This window comes from Hyposmocoma kahamanoa, unplaced genomic scaffold (genome assembly GCF_003589595.1).
Source record: "Hyposmocoma kahamanoa isolate Upper Pololo Valley unplaced genomic scaffold, ASM358959v1 100021, whole genome shotgun sequence".
Taxonomy (NCBI): Eukaryota; Metazoa; Arthropoda; class Insecta; order Lepidoptera; family Cosmopterigidae; genus Hyposmocoma; species Hyposmocoma kahamanoa.
The window spans coordinates 12268824-12287163 of NW_020653200.1; the positions used below are offsets into that span (position 1 = coordinate 12268824).

At 36.8% G+C, this 18340-nt stretch overlaps 1 protein-coding gene across 1 annotated transcript in view; it reads left to right on the forward strand.

The window, feature by feature from the left end:
• LOC113225821 (probable cationic amino acid transporter) overlaps positions 1-18340 on the forward strand; it is a 76295-nt gene that overhangs the window by 16294 nt on the left and 41661 nt on the right. Inside the window, exon 3 of the mRNA XM_026458270.1 lies at positions 14715-14923. Within this exon, the coding sequence (XP_026314055.1) occupies positions 14715-14923 (209 nt within the window). The remainder of the gene's footprint in view (positions 1-14714; positions 14924-18340) is intronic.

The window sequence follows — 18340 nt, forward strand, 5'->3', positions numbered from 1 at the left end:
GGCATACCAAAAGACTCAAACGTGTACTTGATTTACAACATTTAATTTGACACGGATTTAGTAAAGGCGAAGCTGCAAAGCTTAGAACTTAGAGTATTCTACAGGATATGTCACGGAGAGTGTACGACGGAATTGCATAAAATCATTCCACCACCGTCCCCTTTCTATCATCTCGGGACTAGACCTAAGCTAGGGTTCCAACCCTATGTTGCGGATAGATTCAAGATTCACTCGATGCTTTTACGCTTCCATATTTATATAGCGTTCGACATTAGAGTGGAATTCCCTGCCTTCAGATTTGTTCCCAGAATGCTATAACTTTAGACTTTTCGTCTTACTTATAATGCCTGTTCACTATCGCTCCATCGTCAACTTTACCATCACTTTCCATCAGGTAAGGTGGAGGTCAAATGTACATTTTTTTAAATAAAAACAATAGAGAATTTCTAAATCGATACATGTTCATGACAGCTCTATGGCGAACCTTACACTTACGTAATTTACAACTAGCTCATTAATATAAAAGGCATTTAAAGATATATTGCGTTGCATCAGTCATTTTTGTCGAGGATACCAATCCTCGACAAAAATGACTGATGATATATATTACGGATTGATATTAGAACAAAACATTTATTATGCAATAATATCAATTTATTGTCAACTTAACTACAATTTTGATACAGTTTTAATAGTACAATAGGCAGGTGTTAAAGATGCCACTATGAACACGCTATTGGTGGCCAAATTTAGTGCTTATGGGCATTGCAGAATTTTCGTAAGTAAATAAGTTTTTTTAATTTTTATTGAATTGATATTCAGTTATTTTTTGTGAAATTATTCCACTAGTTTGTTATAATTATTATTACAAAGATCGAACACTCAAAAAAAAATCCTTCGATCCGGTCGGATTCGAACCGACGGCTTCTAGCTTACCGTGTCAGACGTTATACCAATCGTAGCGCCATCTATGAGAAATGTATCAAAGTTTTATCACACAGTTAGATATCTTTACAGTTACCAGCCCTGGCGAGAGATGTTGCTATTCACTGTATTTTAAATTTTTATTGAATTAATTTTAATTTTTATTTTTATTTTATTAAATTTTTATTGATCCCGCCGCCGAGCGGGATCGGCCCTCTCCCGATCACGCTCGGCGACCTCCTTATGAAGCTTCACCGCTTCACAGAAGGAGACCACTGCCTCATGGGACTCTTGATCCGCCAACATAGCCGCTAGTATGCCTGGCGGAGAAAGATCTCGCCCGATCCGGGCAACCAGGATGTTCCACTCAGAGGACCATGCGGGGCACTCGTCCAGCGTGTGCTGGGCGGAGTCCTGGTCCCTCCCACAGTGGTGGCACTGCGTCGTCGACTTGCGTCCGATCCGATTCAGATACTCGCCGAAGCATCCGTGCCCGGTGAGTATCTGTGTCAGCCGGAACGTGGTGACGCACTTCCGCTGGCTCAACCAGACTTCGAGGTTGGGCAGGACCGCGCCGACGGCGCACTGGCGCGAGATCCATGGCTGTTCCAGCCTCTCGCGCCACTTCTCGAACGCCCGTCGGCGCTCCTGCCATCGCACTTCCGGCGGCGCAGCTTCCTCGGCCCGGCGGAGGCGCGCATAAATACGCGCATCCATCTCCACCAGAATGTCCAGCGTGGGAAACCGCGCCAGGACAGTCGCCGCGTCAAAGATTACGGTGCGGTATCCTCGTGCGATCCTTATAGCCATGCGGCGCTGCACGCCACTGAGCATGGCTGTGCAACGCCGCACTCCAGTCAGTCGATGTGCCAGACAGGTGCCCCATACAGGGCCACGGATCGCACCATCCCACCGTATGAACGGCGAACTCCCGCTGAAAGGATCCGCCAGGCGGAGGCGCAGGAGGCGGAGATGCCCCCCAGGTTGGGCAGCAACCGGTGCAATGCACCTGTCACCCTATCGATCCGGGGAACCAGGCGCCGGAAGTGCTCCTCGAAATCCCAGCGACCGTCCACGATGAGACTTTGTTCATTATAATTTATTAAAAAAGAAACATACTTGTAACTGCCAAACTATCTACGATATTTACATTTGATTTATCAAATGTTCAAAATGTGATCTATGTTGTATGCAAAGTCTTATTCTTTTGATAAGTTCGCTGTTCGTAGATTTTTTAAATATAATGAACATTCGAAATAATACGCCACAATACGTTTTTAACTGATCCACATTGTCAAATGGCTTCTTGTTTATTAAATCGTGTGTACCCAGAAAAAAAAAAGTTTTTTGTCAAACTTCTCTTACAAGCAGTTTTCTCAAACAAATGACAAGGAATAAACAGGAGCAGAGAGACGAGAAGTAATGTTAGTATGTGAAGTAGAGAAAACTCGAAATCTCACTACAACCACTTAATTACAAGCGAGCATTTCCCAAATAAACCACAGTCTAGAGAGTACGAAATTCAAACAGCTAGTTTGGAGAATAGCGTACCTAGAGCTCTAAGTATATGAAACAACGAGCAGAGCATCTATTATCGTTCGAGTGAGGGCAATTTGAAACCATTTTGCTCGCATTTCCGAACCATCCTTAATATCGATTGAGAAATGAAGGCACATCTCACGAACTACGTTTTATAATACTAAGATATTTTCGAAATAAACACTGTGATTTTTGACGAGGTTCTAAAACTTTATAAACAACTCAATTCCCCACCGTTTCTCAAAATTTCGGAAACTAAATCAGTCTAATATCAAAACGAAAATTCAATTTCAATTATCTACCTAAATTTATTTCTATGAATTATATATTTACAACACGGAGTATCTAATTAAAATAGACTCAAAATACAGTCTATTGTGTAATATTTTGTTCTTCAAAGTGTATCTATCGCAAATAATAGAAAGTACAAACAAAGTTATAAGACTAACTTGAAATTGAATTTAAATTTTAATGTTCCCGGTAATCCTCGAGTATAAAAGAAAATGAACGTATATCACGTTGGAAAATTTTGTACCAATACACTGACACCTTTACATTTATGGCACTTTAAAGTCTGTTACAAAAATATCTTTGTGAAAACGGGTACAAATAAAAGGTTTTTAAGGCTAGGTATTTCAACACGAACCTGCATTTTAGGAGGTGAGGTGTGAGGCGGAGACAATTAATTAAAGAAATAAAAACATGCGGAGAAAATTTCACACAGATCCGACGTCCACAAGCACCCGATGGCGACTGACGTGGCAGCAACGCGACTTATCATTAAACCTCTGGGAAATTTGCAAATTTTGGGATAAATGGAATTTAATAACTATTGAGCTTCAGTTGAAAACGAAAATGTATCAAGTTCTTTGTAGAGTAATAAAAGAGAAACATCTCCATTTAAAAATTATGTGCAAGATTAAATATTTTATTCTTAAATAATTCGTTTTATACCTTTTTCAGCCAGTTTTCGGGATTTTATATAATCGGGTAAAGAACATCCTATCGTGAAACGAATAAGCACATTCTTTAGACAATATACTTAGGCGTATCGTATAAACATATTTAGTAAGACCGTTATTTAATAGTGAATAACTAAGAAATTTGATAGATCAAAACAGTTTTTCCCGCTCCTCCTGCGGTGACTCGTCTTAATATCCGCAACGTAAAATTCAAGATGCAACTTCGCGAATTGAAAAGTGATTGGCAACATTGAGTGAGTCAGTGAAGCGAATTACGATGGCCTCAGACGGCCCAACTCATTGATTTTATTTATGAACTACCCACTTATTTACACCTCCCGATTCTTCCTCCTCCCGATCCTTTGGTTTCCATAATCTAAGGTTTGAACTCATAGACTTTTTTTTCCAAGTTTCCATAGTTTAAGGTTTGAACCGAATTCTCTACCTTCCTATTCCCGTTTCCAAATTTCATTTTTATGTTATTATCATTGACTTATAATTGTAAGTCAATGGTTATTATACGTTTTAAAAACGAGTCAAAACCTTGTGAGTGGCTGAAACGCTAACAGCGAAAAGCCAAGAAAAAAGGAGAAAAGAAAGTACTGTATTCGCTTTTTTTTGCGATGTCTAAACTATCCGCGACTCCGCCGGCTTTAACTCTTAATCAAATAAAGCTGTGAACCGCAAGAAAATCGTGGCGACATTAGTTATGGTTGCAAGTATTTAGTGCATGTGAAAATAAAATATATAAAAAATGAAATATATGAATAACGAGCTGGAGATAATGGATCTGAAGGTTAATATAAGCACGATCGCTTTCACTTGCGAGCTCACCCTTCCCGCAGCTCTTCACGAGCTATCGAGGTTAAATCAAAATTTTTAATACGTTACGTCGCCACTAAATTATTCAATTCGGTGAGTCTCGGTTAGTTTGGAGTAAGGATGACGATAACAGATTACTGTACCTAGAACGCAATTTATTTTAAAAAGTTGCGACCACATACTCTTCCTCTTGAGGAGATATATACCCAGCATCATTATCAACACATACACATGAGACGTCATAAATTCGCATGAGGGATTGATACCTAATGAAGAATATACTTTCACAGGAGGCGACAAAGGACCAAACGAGGCCGAAACATCATTAAAAAAGAAAATACTACGTCATACTTTGCTGCCACATGTGTTTTTTTAATTGGTGTTCAAAACATTTAATTCCATAACTGTAACGACCGAATCCGGTGATCTTTATTTTTGACGCCATATTCTTTTTGTTTTTTTTTTTTTCATCACAATATTGCAACGTGAATCATTAGGACAAATCCAACGAATCATCGCCCATCGAAATCCCTTAAGTAAATATGTGTGATGCAACAGATGAACACGCTCACATGGATATGTACGTACTTACATAGGGGAATGTCTGTTAATTTGACCCATTTTTTTTGAAACGCTTTTTAAATAATTATAATAATATATTTTTCAGATTTTTACAAACGTTATGAAAGAAAAATTATTAACTTTGGAAAGCATTTAGGAAGCATTAATTGACATAAATTATTATAGTCATCTAAAATATGAACAAAATGTGTGATCCGAGCTTTGTTCCAATTAACCGCTCGGGTTCTGTAATTTAGACCACGGGGTCGCTAAATTGAACTTCAATAGGCTCTGAGGTAAAACAAAAAAGTATATAACATACATAATAATTAGTCTAGGTAACAAACGGACTAATAAAAAAATAAGATCTTCACATAAGACAACTATCGCAAATGTCAGGATTTTGAGTACATGGTTCTTGATTCCGATTATGGAACCGCGCACACTGTATCCAATCAACTTGGGAGCTCTTAATTATGGTAATTTCTTTTGCATTTAGCACATTCATTATCCTTGTCTGCTATCTGAATCATCCTAGACCATTTGAACATCTTTCATCTTATCACACTCTTTGTCCATTTTAACCAACAGTATGATTACATATATTATGAAAACAAATCTAATAAAATATAGCCTATAAATGACAGCACAGTGCGATCTCTGTAATCGGATTTCGGTACAAATCTGTTAATTCGTCAAAGTGAACACTCGCCACTGCGCAATGCTAACTTTGGCCCGAGTATTGGATAGTGATTTTAATATTAGAATCTTTGGCCTGTAAAAAGGTGCGGTTAGAGCAATTTACAATCTGGGCCGAAAAGTGTCTTTGAGAGAATTTAAAAAAAAATTACATTCTTACACTAGGGTCACAAAATACTTATGAAAATATAATTTACGTTAAAAAGAATATTTTTTTTTAAATAATGATAACCTATCATTACTTAATACGAGCTACAAAATGAAGTCGTCTTCACAACGTCACAAATTCATTTAAAAGGCAATGTATATATCTAATAAGAAGTTTAAAACCATAGTGAAACAAAAAAAATTACACTAAAGTTTATTATTATGCAGTGTACTTGAATGACAAAAATCCATAGTAGTGACCCGTTAACAAGCTGTCTCTGTGATAGTTGAAATAAATATTGTAAATGGTACTTGCGTTTAAATATTTATTTACAAAGAGCAATTCCTACAGTTTCGTACTCATTCTTCTCAGGGTAATCTGCCTTACAAATAATTAACTTTTAATAAACGTAGTAGAATTTAATCAACGTGACGTTGCGAATGAAATTTGCTTACTTATGAAATAAATATTATTTGAGAATTCATACGTGAGGCGCGAGAACGATAAGTTTCCGGAATGAATAAGAAAAAAATACTATAAATGGTCAGAAAAGAATTTATTATTGTTTCTCAAAATATTCTCCGTTAGCGTTAATGCACTTTTTCATACGAATGAACCAATTTTGAAAACATTTATGCCTCTCCTCCGTGATAATCTCTGAAGCATGTTTTTCATACTCTTCGACAGCCTCTTCAGGTGATGAAAATCGTTGACCGCGTAACAGGTTCTTAATTTTCGGAAATAAATAAAAGTCACAACGTGCCAGGTCGGGACTGTACACGGTAAAAACAGATTACTTAGAAAAAGACAAAATTCTTTTTATGAAGACAAATTTATTAAATCCAACAAAACGATTCTCTCCCTATAGACGCTAGAGAATAATTACTTGATAATAGTAAAAAACGTCTCAAAAGTGTATTTTCGTTACAAGACAAAAATATTTAATCCAAGAGCAAATTAATTTACTTCAAGTCACAAAGCCACTCTAGATTCAACAAAATATTTATTTGTTACTAGAAATGTCCGATTTTGATTTGAAAAAAAAAAGAATGAAAAATTGAGAGGTACTTAATTATTTGACTGAAGATTTATGTTTTCTAATATCAAAAAGGACAAATTTACAGGGTTATGGACCCAACAGTGCCAAACCTTAAAGTAGCAGAAATAGGATGGAAATATGGAATCCTCTCAAATACTTGAGGACCATCCAGTGCCGTATAAAAGCTACAGCGGCAGAAAGCACTAACAATTCCAAATATATGAGATGACTTTATACTATTGAAGTTAACAAAACGATAGCGGGTTTCAGAATACATCTAATGCCATCTAGCAGTGGCGTGATGGAACTAATTGCATGTTATGCTTGTTACAAGTGTATATAGTTTGATTTCATGCTGTAACCAAATTTCTTGAATTATGACTATAAAGAACACCCTAACAAACTAGAGATACTACGTATTGTTTCTTTGGATAAATGACTGGTTATGATTTTTATGATTACAAGCACAAGTAAAAGTAATCGTTACCGCGTGCGCCTTCGGCGACATGTCACGACAAGATTGACTATGAAAACGCAACGAAATGTTGCTTTAAGAATATACTCTAGAATTTAGAATATTAATCTGAATAGAAAACTACTTCTTTTTTTGTTTAAGAATATATTTTCTTAAAATACACCATTGAATTCATTTAAGATTATTTAAATTTGATGTAAGAGGTAAAAATTTCTTGATATAAGTAATGTCCAATTAATTGATTAGAAATGAAATAAAATCTTGAAGTGAACGTATTTGTCTCAAAGTTAGAATAAAGTTAAGAGTAAAATTGTATTAGAAAAAGATAAGCAGTATTTTTGTAGTGACAATATTTTATTACTTTTAATAAATATTTTTTCAGAATTAGCAAATATTTTGAGAAATTGCTCTTTCTTATTAGTAGAAATCCTTTTTTTCTGTGACGCGGGATGGCTTATAAGATCAACGTTGTTCACCTTCAAAAAATCATTTGTCTGTCTGGCCGAGAGAGAACTGGCATTACCGTGGTGCAAGATGATACAGCGTTTACGGTTTTTTACGGAGTTTGTCAATAACTTCCGGCAATCAAATGGTCGTGTACGAATCACTATTCACGGTACAACAATTCTCCAAAGCAACAGTAACCACGTGTCCAGTTTTATTAATAAAAGAGCAATCATCCGCTTAGAGGTACTTTGCACGCGCGCCACTTTGGTTGGTTTCGGCTCATCTCGAAAGACCCATACGCTCGATTGCAGCTTTGTTTTGGGCTCGTAGCTATAAATTTATTTATTTAAATTCACCAACGCTTAATACATTCGGTTACAACAACATTTTATACACATTCGATAGGGTGTTACAGTTAAAATGCTTAACCAATTACAGGTGAACATGCCATGATGAGAGTATGAAAGTTAAGACAATTATTATTAATTTACTGTTGTTTTTTTTCCAAATCCATGTTTCGTCACCTGTTACTATATCCCACACCAAATTTGACGCCCCTTCGTTGAATCTGGTAAGCATGGCATTGCACCAAGTGACGCGATCCGTTTTTTGAGCCTCAGTCAAATTGTGTGGGATCCACCGAGAGCACAGCTTTTTCACGCCCAAATGTTTGTGTAGTATTGATTGTATTTGCTATGCCTAAAGGTGCCTGAATGTCATGGTATGTCACATGCCTGTCTGTTTTGATCATACGGCGCACAGCATCGATGTTTGTGTTGTTCACAGCAGCGGACGAGCGACCATCACGAAATCCGTCACTGAGATTCACACTACCGCGTTTGAATTCTACAAACCAGCTATAGATAGTCGTCTTGCATGGTGCTTCATCGCCAAAAGCAGATTGAAGCCGAGCGAAGCTCCGCTGAGCTGTTACATTACACTTAAAATCGTAGAAAATAGGACTACGAAAATTTCACACAACCAAATTTCTAAAATGACGCCACAACGTAAAAATAAGTGACAATCAGATGAAACAAACTGTATTCTACTTCCAAAGAGATCCATTTCCAAATGTTGTAATTACTTTTTAAATACTGTTTATGTTAGTGGCCAGTTCCGGAAACTTATAGTGCGCCCTATGTACACGAAAAAAGGTAGAATGCTAAGCCCTCGTGTTTTCAAAGTTAGGTCAGAGGTTTTTAATTTGGAACTACACACGCCCTTATTAAGATTTTTTTTACATTGTCCGAAGTTGACATTGCGTCTCAATCATTTTCTTGGCCTTTAACCATAGACTTACAATTATATGGACAACGGGTCCGCGCTAAAAAGTGTCCGCACTTGTAAGGCGCTAAAATCGTATACAGAGCGCCAAACTCCGCTTTAGTCTTCATTTGTTCCACTGACAGCGCGATACTGCGATGACATTACAATTTAAATTTCGAATAGGTTGACTTGGGACATTTTTTCGTGGTTTTTGTATTAGACCCGTCGTCCGTTTATTTGTAAGTCAATGCCTTTAACTAATTTATATATTAAATATACCGCATGTCAAATGCGGTACCAGATGTCATAGTACAGAATGCCTGTACCAGATGTCGTAATCGAACTTTCCTGGATTTTTTCTTTCCTAGGCTATGGTAATTTAAAGTTTAATTCTAGATATATTATATGATAAAAAACTGAAAAACCGAGTAGGTAACTTTGAACTAACTCTAAAATCAATTAACAAGAAATTTTATTCCACTCAATAAACAAATAATATTTGCTCTCCATCTATTGGAAATACATATTAATTAGAAATAGAAATATTCAACTCAACATTCAACGATAAGCGGGCGCTGGAGGGTGGACCTGCGCATAACTAATTGAGGAAAAATAAGAAAAAAAATCTATCTCATTTTTTTCTTCAATTACGATAAAAAAATTGTTATTCTTCGAAAATTTACTCCCTTAATTTTGAATCACCACGACCACATTTTTTCAGATATTTCTGATGTTTCAATTTTAACGGCCACCTAAGTAGTACTGCTGTCTACCACAACTCTTAAAAACCCTAGAATGCCTGCAGTTTTACACAAAAATCCATCAAAATATTTTTTTTCCTTAAAATTTTGAAATATTTTTACCTTCAGTCGACTTTCACTCATCGTTTTGTAAAAAAAAAGTATGGACACCATTGCGGCAAGTTTTTTTTAAAAATTGACGCAACTAACCAAGATTCCAAAATGGTATAATACTTTAATAAAACTAGGCGCCAAAAATATTGTTACCATTTCTAAGAAAGATTAAAATTCTTGATTATTGTTCTTGTTCATAATAATCACTTTTACTATGTGCCGAGAAAAGGTTATGTGTTGCAATTTCTTGGAATTTCAATGGCACGTGTGCGTAGTCGATACAATTTAGAAATTAGAGAGAGAGAAAAATACCGAGAAATATACGTTAGAAAGAGATAGATAGATGTCCTTTGTTGAATAGCAATAACGCAGGTAGAGAAGTTCCGGTGCTCAGCAAGTCAGTACGCTCTGCTCCTTTGTTTACTGCGCACCTTTCCGTAATCAATTGACGTAGCTCTCGTACTAACGACTTTTGGCTTGGCTTATTGGACTGGATTTAAGTGATCTGCAAACTAAATTGACCTGGCATCACTTTGGACTGTGAATTGGAGTTTTGGCGTATTTTGAACTGATTATCGTTTATCATGCCGCTACCATACACACCGGTGGAATACGCTAACATGCACCTCATTTATGGAGAATGTCGGTGCAATGCTAACGCTGCCAGCAGATTGTATCGAGAAAGGTACCCAAACACTGAAAGATACCCGGATTATCGAGTATTTTTGAATGTACATCGAGCGTTTTCGGAGGGTCATTTTCCATCTGCCAGAAGAAACGCTGGATCGGAATGCGATGAAGAAGTTCTCAATGAAATAAACATTGATGCAACTACCTCAGTACGTGCCATAGAAGCAGCTACGGGAATCCCAAAAAGTACAGCACATCGAATTCTGAAACGTCACAAGCTCCACCCATATCAGTATAGGCGAGTGCAGACGTTATTGCCTCGGGACTATCCACTACGGATCGCATTTTGCAGTGTGATGCTGCAAAAACACCGGGAAGATCCCCAGTTCCTAGACAAAGTTCTATGGTCGGACGAAACAACCTGCAAGAAAGATGGTTATTTAAATCTTCACAATTTACATAGTTGGAGCAATGAAAATCCGCACCTGATGAGACAAGACAAATCCCAATATCCATTCAAGGTTAACCTATGGACAGGCATATTAAATGGAAAAGTGATTGGGCCCTTTGAGTTACAAGGAAACTTAGATGGTGATAGTTATTTGAACTTTTTACAAAATGATTTGCAAGAATTATTAGAAGACATCCCCTTAAGTGATGTACAAAACATGTGGTTTCAAAATGATGGTTGCCCAGCTCACTACGCCCGTCCTGTGCGAGAATACTTAAACCAAGAATATCCTGGGCGTTGGATCGGGCGACTTGGTCCTATCTTATGGCCACCCCGTTCACCCGACCTAAACCCCCTGGATTTCTTCTAATGGGGTTGTCTCAAAGACAGGATTTACGCAAAACCCATCACAACATTGGACGAGCTTCGGCAAAAAGTCAATCAAGCTGCGGCTCATATCAACGGTAGAAGATATGCACGACAGATAAAACGATCATTTTTAAGGCGATGTCGTGCATGTATTAATGCTAGTGGCAAACAATTTGAACATTTACTATAATGTTAATTTTGCAATAAATAAATTAAATGAAGAAATACCATTTGTTTTGATTTATTCAACATTTTTCAGCAACAAAAACCTATTTTCGGCAAATAGTAAAAGTGATTACTATAAATAAGAACAATAATTTAGAATTTTAGTCTTTCTTAAAAATGGTACGAATATTTTTTGCAACATTTTTTTTAAGTACCTGCTTTATTGTTATTCAACAAAGGGCATCTATCTATCTCTTTCTAACGTATATCTCTCGCTATCTTTCTCTCTCTAATTTCTAAATTGTATCGACGCACATGTGCCATTGAAATTCCAAGAAATTGCATCAAATAATCTTGTTTCGGCACATGGTGAAAGTGATTATTATGAATAAGAACAATAATCAAGAAATTTAGTCTTTCTTAGAAATGGTACCAATATTTTTTTGCGCCTAGTTCTCTTAAAGTATTATACCATTTTGGAATCTTGGTTAGTTGCGTCAATTTTTAAAAATACTTGCCGCAGTGGTGTCCGTACTTTTTTTTACAAAACGATGAGTGAAAGTCGACTGCAGGTAAAAATATTTCTAAATTTCAAGGAAAAAAAAATATTTTGATGGATTTTTTTGTAAAATTGCAGGCATTCGTTCTGGGAATTTAAGAGTTGTGGTAGACAGCAGTACTACTTAGGTGGCCGTTAAAATAAAAACATCAGAAATATCTGAAAAAATGTGGTCGTGGTGATTCAAAATATCATTAAGGGAGTAAATTTTCGAAGAATAACAATTTTTTTATCGTAATTGAAAAAAAAAATGAGATAGATGGATTTTTTTCTTATTTTTCCTCAATTAGTTATGCGCAGGTCCACCCTCCAGCGCCCGCTTATCGTTGAATTTTGGGACACGCTGTATATTTTATTTCATAATATACAGGTAAGGTACAATAAAAGCTTATATGCTTAAATACTAGAAATTAAAACTAGAATTAAATTATGTGAATAAAATTTAGTCCCCGCGGCAAGGTGCCCAAGATGCTGGCAGCGTTCCCACTTTGTATGGCTATGCTAATGCGTTGGGCAAGGTCCCTGCCGGCTCTTGGGTTTCCCAGAGAGTCTATTAATTATTGGAATAAAATTTTGTACAGATAAAGGGCACCGGACCCCACGGGCCAAGGGTTTCGACTCCATTTTAAATTGATAACCTTGTTTCAATTGTGGCAATGGATAAAAAGTAAATAAGGACAGTTATTTGTATTCATGTGCAGCACGTGGCTTAGTGACGTGAGTGAATAAATGATAAAAGTTATTGCGACGAAACTAATTTAATCGTTTAATTTAACTATAAAGAAGAAAATTTCCTCATTTGAAACTGGTTAGAACGTACAATTACGATGACGGCCGTAAGGGAATTTCCTTGTCCTTAATCCTGCCAATAATGCGACCTCCGAAAAAAAAAATATTTCACGCTTTTCTATACGGGCTTCGTAATGCTTGATATTATGAATACTAAATAATACAGACACTTTAGCCTTATATACATATAACAAATTATCTTTAAATATCAAAAAGAAATTTACCAAAAAAGTTTTATTTCGTCGCCTTACTTTCTCAATCTCGTATCTTAAAGCACCAAGTTATTGAAATGCAAAAAATGGGTTGTATATACAAGTTTTGCAAACTGATTTCACAACACAATTCCTTCATATTCACACACTGACTTTTACCTATGCCAAAGTAATGCATCCAAATTTACACCCTTGATAAGAAATTTAAAATAAATAGAAAGTTTGGCCATCTCCTGGATAAAGTAAGTAACTCAAATAACTCTTTAAAGTAAGGCATCGATTTCCCACGTCATACTTCATTGATGTAGCTATTCGGATGATGTCAACCATATCAGAGACTTAGGAGCCATATTTGAAAGCTCGCTTTCGTTTAATTATCACTTCGACAATATCATCAATGAATCTCTCAGGATGTTGACCTTCGTGTGGAGGAATTGTCCTTTAAAAGTATCACTACGTTGATAATTATTTAGTATGCCCTAGTTCGTACTAATTTGGAATATGCATCTCCCATTTCAAACCCTTTGTACCAAAATCATAATCTCTATATCGCATAGACAGGGACAGCGTCCAAAAGCGATTTCTCTCTTTCCTCACGGTCCACAAACGGCACTTATTGAAAGGATACGAGTACAGACTAAATGCTTTCCAAATGTTCAACATTGCCGATCAAATTTTTCTATATCGTTTGATTTCGGGGCAAATTGATTGCCCTGAACTTTTACTGCGACTTCAGTTTTCTATTCCACATCGCGTCGCCAGGCCAAGTAATTATCGAAACGGTTCAAAACTAATGATGGCTCTAATGCTATTTTGAACCGAATTTGTCGAGAGTACAATAAATTACATAAAACATAAAATATAATAAAACATAGGTCATCTGATTGTAAATTTTCTTCCGCTCTCATTACTTAAATAAATTTAAAAGTTTAGTATAGTGAGGTGTGGCGGACCGCCCCTCGCGTCCCGTAACCCGTGCGCTGACAAATAATATGAATAAAACAAAAACAGGCGGAGAAAATTTGACGCAGATCCAACGTCGACAAGCGCCCGATGACGACTAATGGGACAACGGGCGGCACGGCATGTCGTTTACCCGCTAGAAAATTTTCAAATTATGGTATAAATGTAATTTAATAACTATAGAGCTTCAATTGAAAACCAAAATTTTCCAGGTTCTCTGTAGTAATAAAAGAGAAATCTGTCCGTTTCAAAATTATGCGCAAAGTTAGATATTTTATTCTTAAGTACTTCATCTTACACTTTTATTTTAGCCTGTTTTCGATATTTTTTATGATCGGGTAAAGTAGATCTTATCATGTAACGAATTACCACATGTTTTAAACAATATCCTTGGGCTCATTATATGTATTTTATAAGCTGTTATTTAATTCTAAATACCGAAACCATTTGATCTAGCAACACATTTGTTTGTCTGTAATATAACGCACAGTAAACGCTTCTGATACTATGTTGTATATGCATGCTGTATTTGCCTACTATTTTGTTTACACTCGAGTAATTTCTGTTGTGTTATTTTATGTCTATGTTTAATAGTGTATTTCTGTTAACGAATGTAATAAATAAATTAATAAAACATTTATAGTGGTTATACAAGAGCTGCGTTGAATACTCCTAGACTTAGGTAATACTACACAATTATCGACAATGACTGATTGTTTTTAAAACTAAGTAAGACCTTACATAATTAACAAAAAATCGTTAAATTATGCAATATTCTTTAAAATTATAGTCTCTGTTTAGTTTTATTTTTTTTTAATAGCCATTTTTCTTTGCAAATAGGTAAACCACCTGACTTCCTGGCTTTTGGAATCACTCTCCTAATGATGCTGGTCCTGGTCGCTGGAGTGAAGAAGTCCCTGTTCTTCAACAACGTGCTAAATGCTATCAACCTCAGCATCTGGGTGTTCATCATGACTGCCGGCCTTTTTTACGTGGACATCACCAACTGGACCGAGCATAAGGGATTTTTGCCCTATGGATGGAGCGGAGTAAGTAACAATAGCAAGGATATCGGCGTCAGTTTACGACTTCACTTAATAGTTTATTAAACAAGCCACATAATTGACAAAAATATGAAGACAACTGGAAAACAATGCTAGAATAATAAAATATTTCACAAAAGGGCGCTGAAAACGAGTAAAATCCAATTTTACATTTGAGTACAAATATGAAAAAAATAATTAATAATACAAAAAAGATAGCAAAGCTACGGTTTAGGTTCGCTACAAAAAGCATATATATATATATAGTATTATATGCTTAGAATAATAACGCATAGAATGATAGTTTCATATCAAACGAACGGTCACAAGTGGGGCAAAAACCAAATTCATGTACGCGTAAGCAACTTGTAACTACGCTCGTCGGCACGCACACAAATATACAAATAATGATGCCATGGAATAACATTTCCCTCAAAAGTGGGGAAATTGTATCTTGCTTAATTCATCATTAAGTTAAAGGTGCCTACAGATTTGCCCGACATTGTCGATCAGGTGCCTACAGATGTGCTCGATTTTGTCGATCGTTACTGTCGATCGACAATGTCGATCAGGTGCCTACAGATATGCTCGGTTTTGTCGATGAAAAACGAATATAGCACTTATTTGTAAATCCAAGATGGCGGACACGATTTTTCAAAAAATGCTATATGGGTATCCTTTTCGAGGTATTTGGGGATGCTCATTACGAATATGGCACTCATTTCTAAATCCAAGATGGCGGGCACGATTTTTCGAATAATGGCAAGTTGGGTGTCGTTTTCAAGGTATTTGGGGGTGCTCATTACAAATATAGCATTTATTTCTAAATCTAATATGGCGGACACGAGTTTTCAAATAAATGCAAAAGGGTATCATTTTCGAGGTATTTGGGGGTGCTCATTACGAATATAGCACTTATTTCTAAATCCAAGATGGCGGGCACGATTTTTCGAATAATGGCAAGTTGGGTATCGTTTTCAAGGTATTTGGGGGTGCTCATTACAAATATAGCATTTATTTCTAAATCCAAGATGGCGGACACGAGTTTTCAAATAAATGCAATATGGGTATCATTTTCGTGCTGTTTGGGGGTGCTCATTACGAATATGGCACTCATTTCTAAATCCAAGATGGCGGGCACGATTTTTCAAAAAAATGCTATATGGGTCTCATTTTCGAGGTATTTGAAAAATCGTGTCCGCCATCTTGGATTTACAAATAAGTGCTTTATTCGCAATGAGCACCCCCAAATATCTCGAAAACGATACCCAACTTGCCATTATTCGAAAAATCGCGCCCGCCATCTTGGATTTAGAAATGAGTGCCATATTCGTAATGAGCATCCCCAAATACCTCGAAAAGAGTACCCATATTGCACTTTTTTAAAAATTGTATTCGCCATCTTGGATTTAGAAATAAGTACTATATTCGTAATGAGCACCCCCGTGTCTTGTTGCAACGAAATTAATTTTTAATTTTAAAAATACAAGTTGAAACGCGTTACTTCCTTGTGGAATGTGATGTTAGTGTCTATTTGATGTTTGCCTGTTCTATTTTTACACACATTTGCCGCACATTTCGTCATTTTTAGCAAAAATTTTGGAGCTGTTTGCGGTGCAATTTGACCTTGAGCACTGACAGCCCGCCCGCTCGTGTAGCCCGTCTGGGAAGCCTCTAACTTGCCTCACTTGGCGTGTGCGGGCTAGGTTTCTATGCGTTATTATTCTAAGATTATATGTATGTAGTGGTTGCATAATGTGGGTTCCTATAGTCGAGTACAAAATACAACGTTCTTTTTTGTAAACACTTTTTTTCGGATCTAGCGAGTGCCATAGACAATAGAATTTGGTTCAGAACTAAAAAGAGCGCCTATGTGATATAGTTCATGAAATTCTTTTTTATTGTTTTTATAATATCAAGTGACGGGACGAACAGGTCATACGCCTAATGGTTAGCTACACGCCTGTCCATAACAGTTGCAGTGCCGTTCAAAGCTTTAAGCTTAGAATAATAACGCAGCTTTAAGTCGCAAAGGTCTAAGGAGCACTGCCACTGCGCCCGTCACCCTGACACATAAGTTGACAAGTCTCATGTGCCTGTAATTTCACCAGCACCCAGAAAGTTTTACACCATTTAAAAAGATAAGGAAATAAATGTTGAAGATTTGGCTTGATGGATTTATTCCGGTGCCGTAAAACTATTATTTAAAAAAACCCTTCAAATCCGGAACACTGTAATGCTGACATTACTACTTGGCAGTAGAAATAGGTAAGGTGGCAGTACTTCCCTGGACGAACTCTTTCACAAGGAGCTCTACTGCTACTAAATTATAATTGTATTGTATTGTATTTGCATATTAGAATTGTAGTACAGGAGTATAAAAAAATACTAATGTGACGGACAAGAAGGAATAACTATCGTTATAGTTATAGTAATCGAAATACGGCGTTGCCAGTTTCAAAATATTCCTTCTTATTACTAAAAAAAATATACGTGATGAATAATATAGAAAAATGTACATTTTTCTAAAACTAATTATCACAGTTGCTACCCGCCTCTTGCTCACGCTGACTGATGTCACCCCTTCTCTCGCGTCAACTCCGTGTTCAAGGTCAACTCTTTGCAGTCAGAAACTTTCAATCAATAACACTATTCGTAAAACAGAACTACGGTTTTATAAAACTTTACCCAAAATAAACTTGTAGGTCTTGTAGACCACTCTAAAGTATTGTATCTAAGTCAGAAATTAAATAATACGAGATTTTATGTTTCTTTTTTGTACACTTTTCTTCGATAAATAAAGAATGTTACAATTTAAGTTTTTTTATGACGTAAGTGACGGGACGAACAAGTTGTGCGCCTGGCCGTAAGAGACACGCCTGTCCATAACAGTTGCAGTGCCACTCAGAGCTTCAAATCTAAGTTCTGAGCGACACTGGCTACATAAGCTGGCTAACATAAGTTAACAAGTCTCATTTCACCAGCACACCACCATTTAAAAACCGAAACACGGTACTTAATGTTCACATTACTGCTTATATGTAGCAATAGAAATTAAATTATTTATAAAAATAGCCATGACAATTAGATGGATTGCAGTATCACCATTCGAAATTTTTACTGTTCGGCCTTCGACAGTCGCCGCGCGGGCCGCCACGTCGACCAAGTTCAAGCCAGCCGTGCCCGCGTGTCCGGGACACTCATTTAAGTTAAAACATAACAGCTAAACAAATAGAGCGTATTTTGCCATAACAGTTAGACGCATGCGGTCGCTGCGCGGGGCGGCAACGTGGATTCCGCTCTTACGCGACGTCCTGCGTAACGCGACGTCCTGCGTAAGCGATCTAGACCCGAACGCGGAGCGGCGCGGCGCGGTGCGAAAACAACAAACAGTCGAAACCTATTGAAGTGGCCTACGTGACC